The following is a 17241-nucleotide window of genomic DNA, read 5'->3' on the forward strand; positions in this document are numbered from 1 at the left end:
TCCCCTTCTGGAGGAGAAAAAGTTAAAAAGCACCATAAATCGCCTAAATGTGAGTGTCCGCTGGATAACGCTGAGCTGGGTGTGCGGATACATCCCCAGCATCACCAAGTGACACCGAGCGGGAGCGGCCCGGAGCCGCCAGCCCTGGCGAGAGCCCGCCGGGCAAGGATGGGGAGGACGAGGAGGAGGAGGAGGAAGCTTGGCTGCCCAGAACCTGCCCAAAACCTGCCCAGAACCTGCCCAGAGCCTGCCCGGAACCTGCCCAGAGCCTGCCCAGAACCTGCCCAGAACCTGCCCAGAGCCTGCCCAGAACCTGCCCCGAGGTCTCGCTGTGGCGGGGTCGGGAGGCCAGCCGGGAGCAGGGGGTCTGTCCCTGCTGGGGCAGTGCCATGAATTCATGGATTCAGGCTGGAAAAGAGCCGCAGAGAGGCGTGGGCTCAGTGTGGATGGCTGAGGGGGGCAGGAAGCCCCGCTGGGCTCGCTCCAGCGCTGTGATGGCCAGCTCGCAACAGATGCCCCGCAGCACACGCATCTCATAAAATAACTCACCAGACCTCATGCAGCTGGCAAAACACGAGAAGAGACAAGGTAACACTTAAACAGCTGCCTATAAATTAGGTAAAAATAATCAATAATACATGTAATATATTAACTGCATTTCTGTGACATGATATGGATAATATACATTAATATATAAATACCTCACAAATAATTCAGAGTGTTTCCATTTCATCAACAATCACTGGCCAATGTATTTACTTTATGGTAAGGATTATACATTTCATTATAAATGGCTTGCTGGGCATGTCAGCAACTTTTACATCTCCATTCACTTTATTATTAATGGTTTCCTGAACAGTAATGGCATAATAATGCACACAATGCAGCATGAATATTTGATGTGGCATCTATAGTCTCCCATTTATCATTTATAACAGGCTACAAAAACATTATAAAACATTTATTACAAATTTATAGATCACTTTATACTAAAACAAAGTTGTGTTATAAATACATTATTAATCCTTTATGCCATTTATAGGAATCCCTTGTAATAAGGCCTTAGCATATGTTGCTGCACAACCGTAATACGAGTGGTGTGGTGAGGAGGAAATACGGCACTGTGAGGCTGCTCCCGAGTCCTGGGTGTATTCTGTGATGGAAAGCAGAAACATCTGCACTCAAAATTAATCAGACTACCAAGGGACCGATCAAAATAAATGCTGGATTAACTCAAAGTTGGGTTTTTACCACTCACTTCCCTCAAAAAAGACACTTGCTGGAGCCCTGAAAGATGAGCTGTCCCACATTTCCGCAACACCTTTGATAAAACTGTATCATTTACAAAAAGCCTGGCTAACAATGAGCAGCCCTTCCCACCCTCACCTTAGGGCTTGGTGAGAAATAAAGAAGAAGTGCTGGGTTTAGGAAATGTGTCTGTGGAGTTTCTGTTTAGCAGTGTGCATCCCCTGCTGCGCTTCCAATCGACATAGCGCAGCACTGGGAGACGAGGAGAAGGAAATGAGGTTTGGAAATGGAGTGGTTGCCAGTTGCCAATCACACAAACACTGAAAATCAGCTCCTGCGTGCAGCTTTGACACAGCTGTACTTACCCCTTTCAGATTTAATGGCCCAGATGGGGCACAGCCCAGAGAATGAGACTTTGTTTTTTTAAAATATATTTGTTTAACGTGACAATCTGTCTTCTAACGAACCCATCTTAATGAGTCGGTGCAGTTAGTCCCTTCTCATTACCTTGTGCTTTGGGAAGGGGCAGCTGGGGCTGGGTGGCAGGGGACACAGACCCATGGAGTGGGAAGCCAGGCTGGGTTCAGAGCAGCTGTGATTTCCTGTGCATCACAGACCACCACGTTTCACCTCGTCCCTCCCTGCACTGCACCCTGGTTTTCACCGGCACGGCCGTCCCACAAATCCAGGCTTGCAGACACCAGAAGAAGAAACTATTAGTTGCTGGTTCCAAGCTGTGCATCCCAAGAGAGGGTTAGTCTGGAGGTACAGCCCTTGGTACACCAGAAGAATCAGGTCTACGTTATCCACTAAGGTGATTAAAATGACATTGCTGAAGGAGTTTACTAATACAGTAAGAGTATTACTGCTAGCCCAATAATGGCTTTCCAAAGTACAGGCAGCAGAGACTTGTGCAGTGTTAGCTGGTGATTAAGGGGAGCTCTGTGGGAGTTTACAGCTATGATGAGCCTTTAATGCACCAACAGGTAAACTAACACACACTGAGAGAGGAACGGGGCAGGAAGGGAGCAGAGCTGCCTGTGCAGCTGCCTATTACCCACAGCTGCTGTTCTCCCAGGATGTTTCTCAGGGGATGATGCTTATAAATCCTTACTCTTGTACCTCTCCTTTCTACATATTTTCCTTTGAGGGTGCCTTATAGGTCCTTATCCTGTTTTGCAGACCTTGCCCCCGCTCACTGAGCTTTTCCCAGAGTGCTGAGTGAGGTTTCCCACCTGTGATGCACAGCTGGCTCATGGAGCAAAGCGTGTCCTGCAGCACAGTGCCCGCTCCCCTAGCTCCCTTCCCAAGGTGTGTTTGGAAGCTTGTTGGAACAGCAATCCACAGATATGGACTGATTTATTCTTCTCTGCTTGCAGACATTCTTCTTTCTCTTCCTCAAGCCTTTTCAGTTCTCAGATACCAGACTGCACCAGACAAATGTTGCTTTCTGACAGTTGCTATGACTATGACTAGTGGGGATTACTTTGCCATAACCTCTTAAATTTATCCTGGTTCCCATATGCAGCAACCAATGGATTTTACCATAACTAGAGAAAAAAATGTGTCTGACTAGGCCACCCTAAAGCCCAAAAAACCTGACCAACATTTGTCAGCTTGAAGACTCAAGGGGAGGAAGAGCCTGATTCCTTGTATCAGGAAATGTAGGGATCATGAAGCTGAGAATCAAGTGATGCATTTTTTTCTTATAAGAGAGCATAACATCATAGGAAAGAATCACATCTTTTAACTATTATGAGAAATCAGCTGATCAAATTGAGCTACTTCATAATTTTGCCGTGGGCTGTGTGCAGGGCTGTTCACTCCCAACAATAGGAAATGTGTGTTGTAGCCAAGAGCTCTCATACATCCCCGTGCCAATGGCTTGGATTAAATTGAGGGATTTAAAACAAGAAGGAAAAGCCATTTGCCTCATCAGTAACATGCCTCATCAGCTCTGTCTTCCCAGAAGGCAGCCAGGCTGACTCCACAGAGATGGAAAGGCCCCAAACAGGGAAAAGAAAGCCCCAACAATTTCACAGCTACTCACGCAGAAATGCTTCCACATGATACCTGCCTCCCCTCAGAGTCTGACTACTTTGACCTGCAAAAGTAGCAGAAAAAAGTTATTATTAAATTCAAGTCTGAACAAGAATTTCCACTTCTTCCATTCTTCCAATAAGATGAAAGAGAAATGTGAAGTTACAGGAAAAGACACTTTGGTAAATCTCTCTGTAACACATCCCCCTGAGAAGCTCAGAAATGGTAAACCTATTATCCTAAAATCTCAAAGGGCCAAAACCAGTGAGCATCAGAACAATGAGTGTCTTATCACCTAGGTATAATACAATATCACATCAAAATGGAAAGAAGTGTCTCTCCCTTGTCCCTCCTACCCACCAGCCAGATGTGGCTTTTCTGTCCCTCAATGCAGTGAAATGAGGGACAGGCTAGAGGGTGATTTCAGAAAGTTATTTCCAGCCAACAAAGATAAGAGATTGCTCACATCCTGCATCCTACACACCAGGTGATAGGAAAAACGAAAAGGGTCACCAGTCCCAGGGAGCTGAAAGGAGCTCTCCAAGAGGGTTGGAGGTGGTATTTATTTCATAAGGTGATCTCCCCTTTTCTTTCAAGGAGGGGAAATAGATGATGGTGATCTCCAGTCTTTGCAGTGCCATGGCAGAACACTCTCTCTGGTCCTCCAGGAGCTGCAAACATCCCCATTATTATCAGAAAGCGAAAGCAAAGGTGTGTTTTGCACACCAAAACCTGTTTGGATCACACAAGTGGGTGAAGTGACCCCAGGTTTATCAAGGCACTACCATAGGAGCAGGACACACCCTGGAGAAGGAGTTGGCTTGGGCACTTTGAAATGCTGTGCCTTATCAGTAGAGCAGAGTTTAAAGCCTGTAAAACCAATAAAATGTGTTAGTGATTAACAGTGTGAACGTCCTGAAGCAAAAAAGCCCTTCATGTTTTCCAGGCCCTCTGTAGCCATGGGTAAGTGAAGTTTCCCTTTCCTGGTAGTGAGGATAAGTGAGGTCTGTGAGGTCTTGTTCTTGTTTCAAGGAGCAAAAAAAAAACTTGCTCATCATTCAGCTTATTTCTGAACCCTGAAATCCAGCTGGAACCTCACCTGAAGAAGAAGCCAGTCCTTACCTCAGGTTACAAACTTAATAGCAATAAAATCCTTGAGACAGAGTAACTCTAAAGGCCAGAACTTTCCACTTTTGCGCCAAATTGACAGAAAAACTACAAATTGCTTTGTTTTCACCCAGACCAAACCTGAGACATTATGTGTTTTATTCTAGAGGGAGAACAGGGACTCCCCTAGGATATCTATGACAGTACAAAACTGGGACTCTCCAGTCCTGGTATAGCACTCTGTGTCCCTATGTTGGTGCCTTGGTGGGTGCAGAACTAGGGGATGGCCTGGTGTGGGGCACTACAAGCTCTGCAAGAGAACTCATGGTACATGTGTTTTGGGATGCCCCAAAAGGGTTGAGTACCCTTAGAGGTCTCACTCCTCTCCAAAACTACAATAAAACCATATGTATCACTTTAATATCATTATTGGTTAAAAAAATAAAAAAGAGAGAGAGAAAGAGGAAGGGAGGTAATGTTATTACTCTTATGGTATGTTTTCCATTATTTGCATAATTGCTTAATGCTAATAAGACAATTAGCAATTCTTACAGCTTAATAATTACCCAGCAGTGATTGGACTACTGTAGCTTAATTAATTTTTTAATTGTTGCTGGGGGTCTTGACATTTTTTGCCAGTATCTTCTTGTGTTAGAGATGGTGTTCCTGCAAACAGGCTGATAACCAAAACACCACCAGGAGCACAGGACAGGCAGATATGTCGTTACAGAGGTCTTCTGATTTTAAAATTATGGAAATTTCAAGCTCTATATTCTGCTACTTTAGGGACAAATTATCTAAATACAAGGACAGGCAACACTGAGAGCAGTCCACCTCAGGCAAATGTTATTCCTTTAGCAGCCAGGCTACTAAGCTGGCATGGGGCTCACTTTGACACTCCTAAAGCTAACAAAAGTCTTACCATTTTTAGCTTTTAGCAAACAAGTGCTTGAGTTAAGTGTGAACTGTACTGTCCTGAACTGTGGTGTGGCCAGAAGAAGTTAATTGAGGGCAGGCAGGGCCAGGGTTGCAGTTGTCACTGCTGCAGGTCACAGATGAGGCTGGCTGGAGGAAGCGTGGCAGGGCCCCAGGGAGCAGTCCCGGGAATAGACTCCACTCACAGACACGAGCTAATGGAGACAGAGTTTGCCACTTCTTTTTTATTTTCCACAAGACTTCTTGCCTGCTGCTCCTTGCAAGGTGAAGCTTTTCTTTACCCTTTTTCATTTCCCATGGCTGGCACACCATCAGCCTTTAGCCATGAAGTCCCAGTTGGTGGCTGTTACCTGCACACCTTTCCCTGCTCTTCCACTGTTGGCGTAGCAGGTTGGGCAGTTTTTCCTCTGAGATCAGTGTTGGGACTCATCCAGCTCCCCAGTGCCAAGCATGTCCCAGAGGCAGTGGCCACTGAGTCAGGAACAGGCAAGCACCTCCCTGGTTAGGCATGCCCTGCTCATGACCAAATTTACATGCTGCTCCAGGACACCCCTCACAGTTCCTGGGATGCACAACCTTGCCCAGAGCTGTGTCAAAAAGCCACAAACCTCCAGGGCATTGGCAATGTGAGGGGCCACAATTCCAGCCACACAGGGCCTGGCAGATGTGTGGTATGGCCAGGTTAGAGATGTCCATTTGTGCCCAGCCAAGCAGTGATGGTCCATCATGTGCATGCTGGACAAGAGCCAGCCTTGCCTGAGCTGGGTGCAGCCACAGGATGAGAAACAAACCTCTGGGCAGTTTTCTCTTCCCCATCATGCCTCCCCCTACAGCTGGCAAGGGATTCCCAGAGTATCTGAGAAGACAAAAAGCCTCCCCACGAGCCAGTGTTAAATACATTCCCCAGCCCCAGACACCAGCTCTGGCAGCCCAGTGCTCTTTAGAAAACTCTCGCTAGAAAGGATCCAAAGAAGCATTTTGCACCAGTTTGGGATGCACTGCCTATGAGGCAGATGGGAGCAGTGACTTGCACTGGTCCCATTGGCATGGCCAGGACAGACCCTGCAAACCTCCTCACCACTCCTCCTCTGAGCAAGGCACAAGCTCCTGAAGACACAGAAGATGCCCCCAGCCCCAGCAGGAGCCTGGCAGAGCTGTGAAGGGTGACACTGTCAGCTGAGCCAGGATGGGAGGAGAGGAGGTGCTCAGCCAGGCAGAGATGGAAGTTACAGAGCACAGATTACAGGCAGGCAAGTGTCAGGGCATCATACCACTGTCACCAACCTTTTGAGAGCTGTCACGGCTGCCTTCCCTGACAGCAGGGATGGGCTCCTGCCCTGAGCTGTCTCCACACAGCCAGGCACCCTCTGACAGCCCTGTTTTCAGCACTGATCTGGTTTGGATGATGTGCTTCAAGCCAAGGAAGCTTAGCTCCACTGGGTCCAAGCACAGGATGGCAGCAGAGAAAATGCATTGTGGGAACTTTCAACACAGCAAAAAGGAGAAATCAACAAATCACAGATGATGATTTTTGTACTGGGAGATCTATGGGAAGTCTCAGTTCTGCAGAGTAACTTCCACCCACATCATCTCCATTTGACTTCATTTCCTGATCTCCCAAAAGGTGATTGCTGCTGCTGCTGCTAAAGAGATGCTCCTTCCAGCTTCCCAGACATATCTCTTTCCACACAGCTCTGCAAAGCCTGTCTGTTCTGGACTGAGGGGTCATGAAGCAGCTCTGCCAACATCCAAGCGTGCCCTGCTCCTGTGACCCAGGCATCCTGGAGCAGGTCTGCTCACCACAGGCATTGCAAAGCAGACACAGGACAATTTGGTACCAACCACATTGTTTGGTTTTGCCTGTAAATGTTTGTAGTTGCAGCCCCAGAGTGGAATTTCTGGAAAGCCCCAGCTGCGGAGGATCTTCACCAAAGCACAGCTATTATGTTTGACTCACTGTCTTTGCACAATAACAGTCTTGAGACATCTTCCTTGCTCCTTGACTCAAAGTCCTTAATAGCCCTTTTCCAGGAAGTCCCACAAGTTCCCAGCTGCTCCAGGCCCACAGCAGCACCAACAGAACTACCTCCCTGCTCTGACAAACTGAGCAGTGCCTTAATGATGTGTGATAAGGGACTAAGGTAAGGGTTCCCAGTGAGATTACTGGCTCCCCTTGGACAGGCGTTAATCCTGCTGTCACTGAGCCCCTCAGGAAACCCATTCCACTGACTTGATCTCCTTCAGCTGTTCCTCCACATAATTTATATGGAGCTAATTGCCACAGTAGTGGCTCTGGATGCAAAGCAGATGCTGCTGAGGAAAAGAGCGTGTTGTATCCATAACTGATGGCTCTAATCTCTGTTTAAAGACAAGGCTACTTAGAGTTGATGGGAGGTTCAGTTCTCCTCCTTTTCTTCTCCATTTCTCTACAAAGAAAGCTGGAAATTCATTCCTATTTTGACACACTAGCTAAAGTGCTCAGCTGTGGTATTCCTCATGTGCAAGCACAGACAGTATTTCCCCACCCAGCCACCTATGAGGTCACAATTGTCCCTGCCACCAGCAAGGAGATATAGATAAAATTCCTCCAGGATATTTGTCTTTACTATATTACAGTGTTTCTCTACTAACAAGTGGAGCACCAGAGGAATAGAGACAAATGGTGATTGAGAACAAACTGGTGATTAAAATTAAGTGAAGCTGGAGAACAAGCACATGGAGCAGTAATTTCTCTGGAGCAGGGGAAAGGAAGATTTCCTGTCCTCAAATGACAGCTGGCAAATAAACCATCACCCCTATCAGCAGGCAAGGACCAGAGAGCAGTGGTCAGAAGAGTCACCGGGAGGAACTGGCAGTTCCCAGCTGCTTGTTCAAAGCCTCCACTCTGACAGTGGCCAGCTGCTGGAACGGTTGCAGATGTATCAAGAAGTTTGTTTTATTTGTTTTTAAACAAAAATTTTCCAAGGAACCTCTTAAAGGTCAGCAGTTGGTGCTGACCCAACTCATCCATGGTACCCCACTGACCCTTCCAAATCTGATCAGTTTCTTGCATATCCTGTAAAAGGCCAAGACAGTTCTGTGAGCACTTGGCCATGGAGACAGGTCTTCCAGAGATGCTTTGTCTAGAATAATAAGAGACTGAAGAACAGGGGGAGAATGATGTCAAACTATGCCCAAGGGAGCAGAGACAGGCACAATGGAAACAAAGTTAATTTTAATTATAAAATAAAAAAAACACCCACCCCCAGAAACCAAAGTGGTCTCTCCCCCTGCACAAATCTGCATGTTCTCATCATCACAGAGAGTGCAGACACTTCAAGTGCAAGGGCCATCACTCACTCCCTTCTGCTCTCCCAGCACCTCTGCCTTCTTGGAGACACAAAAAGCCCTAAACAACAAACTGACAGTCACTGCCCCAAGACCCCATGAAGGAAGTGGTCCCTGTTTGGCACAATGTTCAGGAGATTTTTCTCCCACAGTAATGGCATCTTAGCCAGCCAGATTGATCCTTGCCCCTTTCTGATCTTCAGTCAGCACCTTCTTCTTTTCCAGCACGGTCTGGCCTGCCACATCACCTCTTTGATCCTCCAGCACATGGGTTGCAATACACTGTTCTTCTTACAGGGCTGTAATGCAGCTGATGAATCCATTAAACTAATTCCTCTGGAAGTGGAACTCCCAGAAGCATATGTTCATATCATGGCTTCCATGTGCAGAATCTTCAAGGCCTCTGAGATCTGAGAGCTGGTGTCGATCTGGCCGTACATGCCCACCAGGAAGGCCCTGTGCAGCAACACTGCTGCGTGCTCTGGGAAAGGGAAAGGCAGAGTGAGGACCAGCCGAGGGCTCCGTGTGCAAGAGCAATCCACCAACAACCACTGGGTGAGCATTTGCAGCTGCATGAGAAATCTCTCCTCCCATAAGAACTTGCCCCAATCCCCCATCTAACAGCTCTGTGGGTTTGTGATCATGTGAGAGGTCACAAATCAGAGAAAACCGTGAGTAAATCTACTTCAAAGAAACCCCCCTTGTCTCTATTTGACAAATTCCCCTTGTAAAGCTCAGCCCAAAGCTACTTGGTATTAATGGCCTGGTCAAAACAACAGCAATCCATGGCAACTTCCCAGAGGAGCTGTTCCCAGCACAGGACCCCAGCTCTGACCCTCTTGAGGCCAACCATGCCCAGAGATGGCTGATCTCCACCTACCTTGGCAGAGGAGGGTGTATTCAGGCAGGTTCCTCAGTGCTGTCTGCACCACCTCGAAGTCTCGGCTGCCGAGGCAGTACATGTAGGTGGGCAGGAAATCTGCAGCAATGCTGGGAGTGAAACATGACAGTGTCAGTACAGTGCAGATCAGCCAGCACAGCCTCAGTTCCAGTGGTGCTCACCTGGGGTTGTTCTGGATGGAGCGCAAAGCCAGGCTGAAGGCCAAGTTTCGGCAGGAATCCTCTGATGAACTCATCAGCTTCTGTAGGTTGGTCTGAAAGATGGACAAATGTGGATCACAGGGCCATTCAGGGAGCACAAACTCCTCAGACCGGCATTACTCCCCCTCTACACCAATCCAGCCCAACACAAATCCAGCAGGTACTGGCTGACCCCAGAAATCCCTCTCTGTAAGACAGATTATCCTGGTTTTGATTACTTTAAAGTACCCTTCTGAAATCTTGTTTCATGTGGGACAGCTGAGTTTTCCCTAGTTTCCAGCTTATTCAACAGAGCTGGTCTGTTCTGTTCTCCCCTTGCCCTGGGAAGAGGACAGAGGTTTAATTTGTCCTCTGACATAAAGCAGATGATGGTTGAGCCAGTATGCAATGGAGGAAAACATTGTCTGCCCAGAGATATTTTTCTCCTAACATGCTGCAACAACCATCCAAAACGCAGAAGGAGGGTAGTGCTTAAGCTGGCTGTGCAACAGACTGATGAAAAGAATCTCTTCCTTCCAGTGGAAGCTTGAGACACCAATACTCACAGCAAAAAAGGCAAGAATTTCTGGCCTCCGTCTGGACATCTCATCAATGTCTGTCAGCACCTCCAGGATGTCTGGGAGAAGACACAGGTTGAAAAGGTGACTGAAATTCACTGAACCAGCAGAGAATCTTTTCTTTTTCCCCACAAAAAAAAAATCCCAAGCCATCAAGTTCTCCCACTTGCACAGAGAGGCAATGTAATAAAGGCAGTTCTTCAAAAAGGAGAAGAGCAGGGATGTGCCATATCAACACAACCAACCTGCCCAGACAGAGGAAGGAATGCAATAGGGCGAGAGGTTTCAGTTCCAGAGCACCTTCTTCTGTAAGTAAATACCTTCACAGAGTGTCTCTTTAAAAAACAGGGTACAGGCAGGACTTTTTTGTCCTACTCTACATCTTGGAAGGAAAACTGTCACAACTTAGGTTTGAACACAGGACACCTGTAATTTCAGAAGACCTTTGGAGAAGATTATTGTTCCCATATGCCAGGTTAACATGGTTTTCTTCCATGAAGGCCATTTGGGGATTTCTAACAAATCCTGCTTCTCATCAGTTTGGTATTTCATTCCTATCAGCACTTCAGACCTGGCTCAAACTGCAGCTCTCCTTGATTTACTCATACTATCCCCCAAAATACTTAAAGATCCTTGAAGAGCCTCAAAGTAGAGGCCATTGAAGTACTGCTGAGCTAAGTGGTAACAGAATCATAGGAAGCCTCTGTCACAGAATCACAGGAGGTTATGGACAAGTTAATCCAAAAATGGAACAACATCCTAACTGCTGGTGACTTCCAAACACAAGATTGAAACAGGAAACCAGGCTGCTGCTGACAGATAAGTAAAAAGGTTGACAAATGTGTGCATTTGCCCTGTGTCTTTGCACAGCTCTGCAGGTCCTCACTCACCCTCCACTGTTTGGCCTCTGGAGAGCCTCTTCATATACGGGGCCATTTCAGCCGGCGTGAGGGGAGTGAAGAGGGACACGCTGACCAGGGGGAGAGAGCCAGCAGCTGCTTCATCTGTGGGGAGAGAGAGAGAGCAGGGCACTCCTGACAGCCTGTGGACTGGCCAGTATTCCCTACCAGTGCAGTGGTGTATCATGAGCCACCAGCAATGCTGTGCTACAATTCCTGGCTCTCACACTGCCTCAAATCTCACTGCACCTCCTGTAACCCCCTCAGCTGACATTGAGGAGGAAGCTCCACAAGCTCTTTTAATACAGAATAATTCTCCCATGCAAGCTGAGCAAGCTGTAAACAGTGGAAGGATGGATGCACCCTTTGAGTTCCCCCAACAGGTCAATCCTTGAATGTGGATTAAAAGGGAAAAATCCACGACCAGGAAACCCACCCTTATTAAGGGCTGTTCTTCTGCTCCAGTAGGGATACCACTGGCAGGAAAACAAATTAACCCATCCCAGATACTGGTTCCCAACTGCTGAGCATACAAGTGCAATTTCCACTCTGAACATATTCAGCTGTTACAAGAACAAGCACAGTATACACCCCACAAAAACACCTATTCTCCAACATAGACTGCAGGTTCACCAGCTGGAATAACTCTTCTTCCACCCAGACTCACCATCCTTCTCTTCATCAGAGCCCCTGTCCAAGATGCCACTCTTACTAGGCAGACTCAGCCCAGCCAAGAGGGATTTCAGCATTGCTAGGTCACTGTTGTCTGATGACAGGTCACTGGGAAAAAGAAGTGGCGTGTTTGGCTTTCAATAGCAACAAGAGCATGAGCACAGATACGTACACTGAAACAAAGAGCTTCTCAGAAACAGAAACAAGATTTTTCCTTTCTTCATAACTGGAACTCAAATGCATTTTCCCCACGTATCTGTAGGTAAGACCCTGCAGCTACTGCTCTGGGGAAAGACTCTCCAGCTGCCTCTCTGGAAATATCTCAATATAACATTTAGGCCATCATGTGAGTTAAAGTCATTATGTGACTTCCCTGGGCTCAGTTTTCACCTATAAAGAAGAGATACGCTGCTCATTTCAATGAAGACTTAAGGGAGCCAAGGGTGAAAAAGTGCCATATTAGCAGCTACTCTGTCACATCCTCTTGCTGCCTTCTCTCTGAATAGCTCCTGGCAATCTGACTGTACATGGGCTAAGAGGTATAAGGAAGCTTACTGGAGTGGATCCGAGTGCTTCTGCAAGAAGGAGACAGCTGCCTGGGCATTGCACGTGATGTACTTGTGGATAAACTGGACAAACTTGCTGATGAAGGCAGCCAGGTGCCGTGAGGATTTTCTGTAGTTCTGGGAAAGGATCAAGAAGGTGAGAGTTAACCAAATAAACCCAGCAATACACTGTCCCATCCTGCACCTCTGGGTACCAGGAAGCAGTTTCTTGATCTCCTGCCTCCTCTTCAAGCTCTCCGAGGTACTTAATGCACTTTTTTGTTCTTAGGCATTTAGGAAGGCTTTCCCTTCAAATGAGAAGCACCAAGGTTGGCCCTGTGTTACACGAGCTTCCCCATCTAGTGGCCAGCAGCCTGCACGAGGAGGGAAGCAGGGATTTTCCTACCAGCAGCAGACGGATGAAGGACAGGAGACAGTCCCAGAGTGCCGCCTGGTGCTCATTCTGGAAGACCTGCGGCTGGAGCAGCTCCAGGATCCCCAGGACGTGGATAAAGAAGGTCAAGTGGTTCTGCTGCCTGAACTCCTGGAAATTGAGGTGAACACGGCCGTGCAGCAGTGCTGCAATCATTGGCAAGTGCCTGGAACACCAAACAAGAAAATCTAGGCCTAGATCTCTCAAGAAAGTTACATGTTTCCTCAGTCCTGGAAGGCAAAATCCCTTACTCTCTCAGAGTTCTGGTCTTGATCCCCATATCAATAGACTCAGCAAGCCCCATTTCCCACCCATATTCTGTTCCCTCGTCTCCAATTCCAAGATTATTTCTGACAGACACAAGGTCTTGCCTCATTGTAAAAGCTGTAACTTTGCTGCTTTTTCTCTTGACTTCCGTACATGAAGGTGAATTCTCTCACCACTGTTGTGATTGTTGTAAGTTTGTTCCCTTTCTAGGACAAGGGTGGATGCTTTTCAATAAACCCCAGCCACACACAGGGAGAGAGAGGTACCTAAGGAGGAGGATGGGATGAGCCACAGCCAACTTCCTGCAGGCCATATTGGCATCCCACACGCGGCTTTCGGATGACTTGGAGTCACTGGTGTCTGCGAGGAGGTTAATGAATCTGTGAACCAGGGCATCAAGCTGCAAGAAAAATAATGAGCAAACTGTTAAGAAGTTTAATGTACAAACCAGCCCCTGGCTCTCCAGCAGTGTTTCCCAATTCCTTTCCAGCTACACAGGGGGGTTAACAGAAATTATTTTCAGGTAGAATCTGTGAGTCGATGCAGTGTTCCAGCTGGCATGGGATCTGAAGTCCACAGTCCCTACAGACATCAAAGCAGGATCAGATGACTGCACACTTGTGCCTTACAGAAGCCTTTGGCACACAGAAGCTTGTGGAGCTTATATTATTTTACAGAAGGACACTGCAAAATAAACCACACTGAAACTCTGCTCTGGAGAGTGCAGGCAGGGATGGGGTAACAGAAAAGCAAAATAAAGAAACCAAAGTCACCCAGGAAGCTTTTGCCAGTCCTCACCATCTAAGCTGAGCATCAAGGTAGCATCCATTCTGCATACACAACTGGAAAGGGGCTTTCCTATGGCTCTACCTTTACCTTGCAAGTGCTGCTGTCTCTGGCTCCTTCACTGGTAAGAAGCATCTCAGGCATAGGCACAAGGAGCTCAGGTAGTTGCAGGTATATCTGCAGCAGAAGGTCCTGGCAGCATTTCCCCACAGAGCTAAAGGAAAAAAGGGAGAGGTCAGCCACTGGCTACTGCATTAATTCAACCAGCAAACATCCCAGACCCACCAGATTAGTAACAGCCTTCCTGCATGTGGCAAACAGATCATGTGAAAACACAGACATCACTAATCACAACCAGTGCTTTTTAAGTCTTTGCTTCTTCTGAAGAACTCAAGTCATTCACCTTCTACAGAGATCCATCCACAGTCTATGGGGACCCATCACGAGGCCATTTGGAGATAGAAAAACAGCAGTTCCAACGGGCATAGGACAAGAAAGCTCTGCTTACATCTCCAGAGTTCCAGCATGTGGTACTCACAGTCATCCCCATTCCAATTGGAAAAGAAGTCAGAACTACAACTATTCAGACTAACCAACATATTCTCTATACCTCTGAAACCCCTGCAGATCCCTGATGTAGTCTCTACTGGGAGGCAGTAGAAAGCAACAGTTACTCAGAATCTTTCCTAGTATCACCATAAGCAAGGTTGGAATTAGGTCAGTTCCTTTCACTGCCACAAAAACATCATCTTCCTGTTCTTTCTACAGTCCTAAAATAGCTGTTAGGAAACAATTTGGTCTCCATTCAGCTTTGAAAGCAAGTCAGAAGCAGGATGTATTACAAGCAGTGACTCAAGGGATGAGTAGACAAGAAATCCCACTTTAGGAACTAGTAATTAAAAATAACCGTTGCCTTAAAGAACGAAAGGAAAAAATCCAAGCATGTCAAGAATTTCATTCTGAAGTCTTAAAAGCAAAAGAGCCCTTAAATTTCACTTATGAAGTCAGCTTCCTGATCTGAGTACCACTTAAAACCACTTGTTATTCCCCCAAACCTCAGGAAGGATAGTGTGCACTTCTCATACAGGCTCTGGAACATGATATTCTTAATGAAGACATACTGGCAAGTCTCATCATTACCTGCCTGCCTGTGCCCAAGAACTACAATTCCAGCAGACAATGCTCCTTATTTGCAGCCTCACCTGCTTCCCCACTGCTGGATGCAGCTGGTCAAATATTCTGTTACTTTTTTGACGTTCTCAAGGTCTCCGTGAGAACAACTGAGCAACAACGGCAGTCGGGACTGGATGAGTGTGCAGGAAGCCTCGTCAGTATTCTGGTATCTGGTCTCTGCTTCAGCCAGGATCAGCTCCACCATGCTGATCAGTTCTGATGCCTTCAGGTGGAGCACGAATTCCTCACGGCGCTTCTGTAATGCAAGAGAACACCCCAAATGATTTCACACCAAATCCCAAGATCCTTAGTTCCTTCTAGTCATACCTCCCCTGACTGGAATGGAACATCTTAAAACCAGACTTAAGAACAGCTCCATATCTAGAGCTCTGAAAGCATCACAGCCCCAAATAAAATCTCTTTACCCCTCCTCTACTTCTCATTTACTTCCATCTCAGCATGTGCGATGGGTCAGAAAGTGTAATTCAGTCACCAAAGCAAAGAACTTCTGTGGAGAAGACACACAGCCTCCTTTTCTTTGTAAAATGGCAATTATCCTATGCTGGGTTTTAGCTTGCTTGACACTCTAGCCTTGTGCCTTTACCAGATATTGTGGCAATTGCTGCAAGGGAAATGCCAAGTGGGCAAACTTTATGTGTTCCTATCAGTTTTTGGACTCTAAATTGCCACTGTAATATGTAACAGCAGAGCAGCTAAGTAACCAGCTGAGGTACAGGCATCAAACTTGGCACACTGCACCTGAATCACTCCAGCCACCTCTTGGCCATGGAAAAATCAGGCACTGTGAAAACATTGCCTCTCACTCCATCCAGATAGGAATCTTGGAAGAAGTGAACCAATACCTGAGGAGTTCTCTGGTCCCTTCCCTGCCAGATCCGAGGAATGTGAATACAGGCCCACAAGAAATCCAAGGATGCAGTTGGGTCAAATCTGCCAGAAGACAAAAGAAGACAGATTTGCAATTAGAGTCAACACAACCCTCAGGCAGCACACAAACACATGGAAGCATCACTAAACATGATGAGTGCTGTGAAGAAAGAAACATCTGCAAATGTAAAAATAGGATCTATTAAGTACCAAGAAGGGGGTTGGTTCTGTTCCCAGATTATGACTAAATAGTTGTTGCAATAAGCACAGCACAGGGTACAGAGCAGAACAAATGGCATTCAGCAAGCATGGGGGCTACGTGGAGCCTTGCACCAAGGCCAGGAGTTGGTCATCAACACAAACAGTTGGTACAATCAGACCAATGACCTTACTGTCCCTATCACAGCACTTACCTTGAACTGAGAAATTCATGTAATTTTGAGCAAGAAATTAAGAGTAAAATAATAAACTGAAATACTACCAGTTTTAAAGTATTGCTGTTATTAGGTATTAGCATTTCCTGGTCCATAACTACATAATGCTACTACACTGGAACTTCACTATTTGAAAGTTGTGTATAGAAGCTGAGAGCTAGGGCTGCTGCAGAGATCAAAACTGGGAGGCTGATGTCATGAAAGGCTTAGAGAAAGACTGGAAATGGATTTTAATACAACCAAAATATCCATCAGAGCCTGCCCAGGTACAGAGACAGCCCTCAGTTTGCTATCCAAGCCATCCTGCAAACCCTGTGTTCATAAAGATTATCAACAAAGGCAATGCAAGATGGACTACCCACAATTAGCACTTCCTGTTTAGAACACAGCCAAATCTTTATGTGCTCCTTCCATCAAACAGTAGGTAATATTTATATCAAGGTACACAAATCAGCAGGACTGAAATCTGCATTCTTCTCACAAACTCTATTTTTGGCTGACTTACATCTCCTGGCAGACACATCATGAACATGGCAGGTCTTGCTCTCTCATACAGACAGAGTTGCCCAACTCAATCCCTTGGCTAGGCCTGACAAACAAGACTCACCTTTGCTCCCTGTTCCTGCCAAGCAGAAGCCTGATGCACTGGTGCAGTGTGGTCCAGCTGGACTGGTGAGTCAGAAGAGCCAAGAGGTACGGGCGGAAGGAGGGCACCTGGGACCCTGCCTGGAAGCACCAAAAGAGGAAGAGATGTAATGAACAACCCCTGGTAGCAAGGTGGGTGTAGGAAATGCTATGTGTATGGCAGGAGGATGACAACCCACAAGG

The 17241-nt window shown here is 46.7% G+C and overlaps 1 protein-coding gene across 2 annotated transcripts in view; it reads right to left on the reverse strand.

Moving 5' to 3' along the window:
- Positions 1 to 8525: 8525 nt before the first annotated feature.
- INTS1 (integrator complex subunit 1) overlaps positions 8526 to 17241 on the reverse strand; it is a 28281-nt gene continuing 19565 nt past the window's right edge. For both annotated transcript variants that reach the window (XM_058849606.1, XM_058849605.1), the window contains exons 35-47: positions 17021 to 17139; positions 15955 to 16042; positions 15121 to 15347; positions 14009 to 14132; positions 13399 to 13532; positions 12839 to 13031; positions 12443 to 12570; positions 11883 to 11995; positions 11207 to 11320; positions 10305 to 10375; positions 9721 to 9812; positions 9539 to 9648; positions 8526 to 9139 (exon numbers count right to left, since the gene is read on the reverse strand). In XM_058849606.1, the coding sequence (XP_058705589.1) occupies positions 9024 to 9139; positions 9539 to 9648; positions 9721 to 9812; positions 10305 to 10375; positions 11207 to 11320; positions 11883 to 11995; positions 12443 to 12570; positions 12839 to 13031; positions 13399 to 13532; positions 14009 to 14132; positions 15121 to 15347; positions 15955 to 16042; positions 17021 to 17139 (1629 nt within the window). In that variant the 3' untranslated portion in view covers positions 8526 to 9023. The remainder of the gene's footprint in view (positions 9140 to 9538; positions 9649 to 9720; positions 9813 to 10304; positions 10376 to 11206; positions 11321 to 11882; positions 11996 to 12442; positions 12571 to 12838; positions 13032 to 13398; positions 13533 to 14008; positions 14133 to 15120; positions 15348 to 15954; positions 16043 to 17020; positions 17140 to 17241) is intronic.

Source organism: Poecile atricapillus, chromosome 14 (genome assembly GCF_030490865.1).
Source record: "Poecile atricapillus isolate bPoeAtr1 chromosome 14, bPoeAtr1.hap1, whole genome shotgun sequence".
Lineage (NCBI taxonomy): Eukaryota > Metazoa > Chordata > Aves > Passeriformes > Paridae > Poecile > Poecile atricapillus.